The sequence below is a fragment of the Atta colombica genome, unplaced genomic scaffold (assembly GCF_001594045.1).
Source record: "Atta colombica isolate Treedump-2 unplaced genomic scaffold, Acol1.0 scaffold47, whole genome shotgun sequence".
In the NCBI taxonomy this organism is placed as follows: Eukaryota; Metazoa; Arthropoda; class Insecta; order Hymenoptera; family Formicidae; genus Atta; species Atta colombica.
In genome coordinates, this window is record NW_017259536.1 from 1,598,709 (window position 1) to 1,604,858 (window position 6,150).

The 6,150-nt window shown below is 32.7% G+C and overlaps 1 protein-coding gene across 1 annotated transcript in view; it reads right to left on the reverse strand.

The window, feature by feature from the left end:
• Nucleotides 1-6,150, reverse strand: part of LOC108691532 (transmembrane and TPR repeat-containing protein 1-like) — a 140,420-nt gene that overhangs the window by 74,611 nt on the left and 59,659 nt on the right. Inside the window, exon 2 of the mRNA XM_018199311.1 lies at nucleotides 5,657-5,834. Coding sequence (XP_018054800.1) covers nucleotides 5,657-5,834 — 178 coding nt within the window. The remainder of the gene's footprint in view (nucleotides 1-5,656; nucleotides 5,835-6,150) is intronic.

The window sequence follows — 6,150 nt, forward strand, 5'->3', positions numbered from 1 at the left end:
TACTGGATGAGTTCTGTTATCGCTGTAAATCGCCTCTAGCCATATTTCTCCTATGTATGAAATAAATAAAATAAATATTCGAGAGCATAATAACATTCACACTAACTAATTAATCTTATTATCATGGGATGCAAAGAATTAATGAATTAACATTCTTTTTTTAGTTTTCGTGCGTGATTCAAGCTATGTAGATAATGAAATTAAATTTGACGATAAAGTAAAAAACAATATACTGTTACGATTACTGCATTTTATTTATAAATTTTAATATTATACGCGATATAATAAATGCCCGAAGGTAGATGAAAAGAAAAAAAAAAGAAGAAATAGAATAAATGAAGAAATTATTATATTACAAACAACGGTATATAAGGCGATTATTTATAATAGCAAAGCTTGTTAGTCTTAGTAGGTTCTTTCAAACGTCGTTTTCCTAATGTACACTTTCCCTTATGAAAATCGTTTTGTTACGCTCACTTAATGACGAGGTGAAATTGAGCGACTTTCATGTTCCATTGTACGAAAGCGAGCGCGCTTTAATCTGATAAAATAGCTGTAATTTCGAAGAATTGTTCTTCTTCTTCGCAAGCTTTATACGTACGCGAAGAACAAAAGGTGTGTGAGTAAGATGATAAAGTAATATTCAACAGAATCACTCAGTGGACTGAATTGAACATTTTCCAATCCGAATAGATGGACGGATGATTTTATAAAATGGCCGATGTACCTTCGCGAGACACTTCCAAGCGATATCGCGCGATCTAAATGTTCCAATTCTAATCTAGACTACTTTTGTCATTCGCCTACGGCATTTGTCTTATCGAATAACGCGAATATCACCGATAAATGTCTCGCTAAAAATCGATGCATCCAATTTCATGTGCAAATCAGAATATCGAACAACTTATAGCCAGAAGCGATACGAGACGATCGTGAACATGAAGAGATCGCATGATACGCGAATTCTTATCTAAGATTCTTATCGAAGAAAACTTAAGTGTTTTCTATGCAATATTGAAATGAATGAATAAAGATAAGATAAAGGAATCTTAAAGTATTCATAAGCTCCTGAAGAAAAGATGATTTTTATCCCGATATTTTATCCTATTAATATGTTATTTTATAAGAACATAACGCTAAAGTAAAAGTTCATGTTATTTAATTCATAAAATAAATTTTATCGAAATAAGATTTTTAACAGTGTTTTTCATCGTTTCAAGATTATATGAAAGTAAAACGAGATTTCTACACTTCAAATCTTTTTAAAAAATCCTGTTCAATTTACTATCCTTTCTGACAATCACATATAACCAATCAAAGGCAAACGGGAATTGAGTATTTTGTATAGATTTGAACAAAATAAGAAGATTGTAACAAACAGTCTTTGAATCAGACGCGCAACGGATGTAATTCGAGCAAAACCGTAATTATCTTTGTATTATTGCAACATCTGTATATAAACGTTCTTTAGTTTGCTGAAAGCAAATCCAATCAATATCTGACACATCATCTTGTTACATACAGTATCGCGAGTATCCATCAACATATTGAGTAAACTTACATCTTCGGTAAATCCAACATGCAAAAACTTGGACCTTCGCGGAGATTACTTTTAAACAGATAACTACAAAGTGGTCTGTGTTTCTACACAGAAAACATGTTATATTTGTGAAACATGTTATATTTGTGAAACTGATTCTTGTTAACACTATTGTATCGAATTTTTATCACATCCGTGTTAATGTAACATAAGGTTTGTTCGAATATTGTATGTAAAATTGTTATTTATATACTTATATTATAAATTGTTATTTTATACTTAAGGATGTTTTAAACTTTTTTAACAAATAAAATATTACACTCTAAATTTCTTACAGTGATCTCTCCAAGAAAGTGCAAATACAACTTTTGAAAAAAAGTGAAAATGTTTCTTCAAAAAGAGTAATAATTTTCACTTCAAAGGAGTGAAATCTCACTCCAAAAAAGTGAGATTTCATTCTAAAAAAAAAATGAAGATTGTTACTTTTTTCCAAGAAGTTAAATATTTTCACCTTTCTTCAAGGGTGATTGTATTTTCACTCTCTTGGAGTAAGATTTCACTGCAAGAAATTTAGAGTGTATGTGTTTAGATTTAAAACATATTATTTTCAATTCAAGTACATAGTGTTTAGTTTATTAAAAAAGTTTAAAACTAAAGTCTTTAAATGTTTAAAAAATGGAGACAAGAATAAAACATTTTAATATCTTAAAATTAAACACTTCTTTTTTTGAGTGTACAGTGTTGAAAACGAATGATTAGCTTCCTGAAGAATTATTGGTTATTATTATAATAATAAGCAAGCTTATGTATAATATGTAAAAAATCTAACTCATCAAATGACCGATGCAAATACCCGATCTGCCAATTAATTAGTCGTACAAGTAGAATGTAACCTATGTAACAAACGGCAACACAAGCATGGTAATTGATCGATCGCAGAGATTTGGTAACTGAACGACGAAGTCCAGAATGACGGTTGGCGATCTCTCTTCACCCGATATAACCCTTCTTCTTCCGTCCTCGCAAACGCGTCCTTTGTTCGGGCCAGTTTACATCGAACCAAAAGCCAAAGCTTCAATGGCGTTGTACTTAATTAGTGAGAAATTCCTTTCAGCGATTCAACGAAAGACTTAATTCAGGAACTAACAGTCCTTTCATCAGCTGATCATTTCAAATAGAATCAAACTATGTTAACTTATTTGACTGACAGAGAATTAGCGATTGATTACAGATCGTATTATATGACGACAAACGAAACAAGAGTCAATAAACCGGAGATTAAACTTATCATATTTCTCGAGTGAGATGAAAGATTTCCGATTCTCGTGTAAATTTGATACTACACACGACATGGTATAATTTATTAATATCGAGTTAATGAAGGTTTCGTGACAGAAGAGTATAAATCCAAAAGGCATGAGAATTTTTAATGATATCGCGTAAGAAGTTTTGTGCCAATTCTGTGTAACGATAGAAGCAAAATAATTAACTGATGTGAAAATATTTTAACATTTAATATGAATAAAAATAGTTTGCACCAGTGCATCGTTAACATCTCAAAACCAGTTGAAATACATAATATTATATATATATATATATATATCGCATCGCGTATGACGCTCTTCCTACCGTTCCAAATCTGGGAATGACATTGATTACTCTCGGTCAGGAGATGTTTATGAAATCTGATTCTGCAGTCAGATCCTATTTGATGCAACAATTAAAAACGATAAAAATGTTACATGCGGTAATAATGTAGAAAAAATGCCGCTGCATGCGAGATGTAATTGCGGTATATTTTACAGCTCCGTGCAAAAATAATCACGGATGGTAGAGTATTTGATCTGAGTACACATTATTATCTGACTTGGCCGTCCGCGTACGACATGAACATGATATCACAATAGTGACACTGGCAACGAGGGTTGGCAACGCACGCAACGAGTAATACATGCAATACCGCACGCACGTGATGTAACAGGATGCAGTGCGTGACCGGCAAGCAGGTCGAGCTTGTAATGAGCAGACCGGGACTTGCAAACCAGTGTCGTGTGCCGCCAGTAATTTCGCTCAAAAGGCACGATCCCCTGCTAATGACGCGGAATTCGCCTTTATCTGGATATCTATACAATCTATTTCCTATACATTCTTCTTATAATTGCTTATTCATAATTACAAAAAATTACGACGTATTGATCATGATTCGTATCGCTTCATGATTCGTTTAGTCGCGAATAAATCTGTATAATATCAATTTAAAAAAATGAAAACCGTGTACACTATACAATTAAATTTTGGGGAGTGAAATTTCACTCTTGGAGAGAAAAATCATTCCAAACAAGAGTCAATTTTCAATCTCTGCAAAGAGTGAATAATTTCACTTTTCGGAAGGAGAGATTAAAGGTAAACATTAAATTTAACCCTCCCCCTCCCGCCCTACATCCAATCTTGATGAAATTAGACGCATTCGACGTGTTTTTGCACAAACGAACGAATCTGGCACAAAAAAGTGTCGCTCTGCGACCTCGTCAAGCGAGATATTAAAGTTGAGAAAATTCACTCCTTGAAGAAGTGAAAACGAAATTCGCTCTTGCTGGACTGGCGCAACTATCACTTTTCTTGGAGTTAAATTTCACTCCCAAATAGGAAGATATTAAATTAGTTTCTTAACTGAAATGGAAAAATTTCGAGATAAATTGTATGTCATATTAAAGGATTATTAGTAAAGTTGAATAGAATATCGCTTATCTTGGGGAAACATCGACGAGACCAAAATTAAAGATGATAAAATAAAAAATAAATATATTATATAAGATATCAATATATGCCGCGAATTAAGCAACAAAAATTGTATTCTTATTATTTAAACGATGACTTGGTAAGCATGTTTGTCATTCAAAATTAGAATTCAAAATCAAACACAATTATTTTGTATCAATAATCATTTAAACCAAATGATTAGTTGCATAATTATATTAAAAAAATAAACCTGTTTTCTATAACTAAATATAATTTTCGGAACTTAAAGTAAAATATTATAATATAATAAAAGACATATGTTTGATATTTGACAAAAACAAGAAAGAAAATTAGTGCAGTTTAATGCAGGAATGAAGAACTTATAGAATATAAAATTATCGATATATAAGTATATCGACAACTACATGATCTTTTAATGATTATGCCGAATATATATAGAGAGAGAGTTCCTCCCGTTTATGTAAACTTCGACGTTTAACGAACGCATTATAATCACCGATGTATTGTTCCATGCCGTTTCTCAACTTCCTAATCTAACGCTCTATAAACTTCCATTTCCATACATAATAACATAATTTGTGCAATAACGGCGGACAAAGCTTTATAGTTATATGCTTAAGTAAAGCAGGTTAAGTAGGGTAATATTATTAACGACGAAGTTTATCATTTTCGCTTATGCCGTGCAGAAATACTTGATGAAACTCTAATACTATTCTAGTTTATATTTATAATTCGAAAGAAAACTTAGGATTCATCTAAAATAACACGCGTCCAAATTATTTCTCTTATGGCCGATAAGCGTCAACGTTGATTACAAAAATAAGTTTATCTTGAAGTAACAGTCAACAATCTCTCTTTCTCTCCTTTCCTCTTGCTTCTCTCTCTCCCTCCCTCTCTCTCTCTCTCTCTCTCTCTCTCTCTCTCTCTCTCTCTCTCTCTCGCTCTCTCTCTCTCCCTCTCTTTCCAGCGACATGAACGAACACTTCAAATTCTATCCGTCACGATCATAGCCATAATAAGATTAGGCTAATTACGTTTATGCACTTAGGAAAAGCGGATCAGCTAGACTCTATTCGCGCACGCAGATTCAAGCGGTTACGTGGCGAGTGGACTCTACTAATCTTGTTGTTTTGTTTGGTTTAGGATGAATTTGTGCTGTGAATCGCGCAACGCGTAAGTATGTTCGCGAATATGCTATTGAATAGTAGCTAACGATAAACAAATAAAATTACTAGACAACAAATGATTAAAGCGTCGATTAAAGCGTTTATGGATAACAATCTATTTCGCTTAAAAGATTTATATTTGGCAAAATGCTTTCATTTTTTCTTGGAATATCTCGAACTTGTCACTTACCGCTTCCGTGTGTACAGGATGTGCGGCGAATAACAGCCCGGTGAGCGCTGCGAATCCCGGCCGAAGTGCAGCTACCACGAGACTCACTCTGGTGACTAAGATGCATGCAGCGGCGTGTAAGGCGACGTTCGTGGCGTGATACCACATAGGACTCAATCCCGCCATCAAATAGTTCAACCTAAAATTAATTGGAATAGAATCTGTATTAAATATGATATTGACAAATCACTGTGATATCAGATCTATTCGGATCAATGTAAGAAAATTTCGCGGTGCAAATTTTAATAAGATTTTAGAATTGGGATTACAGATGAAAGACAGATCACAGATAATTGATTCTATTAATTAAATAAATTAAACTATTGTAAAAAAGAAAATGTAGTGCTGGATTCATTTCATAAATAATTAAAATTTATTTAAAAGTCGCACAGATATGAAATTTAAATAAAGACTGATATTTTTATGGAATATATATATATATATATATATATATA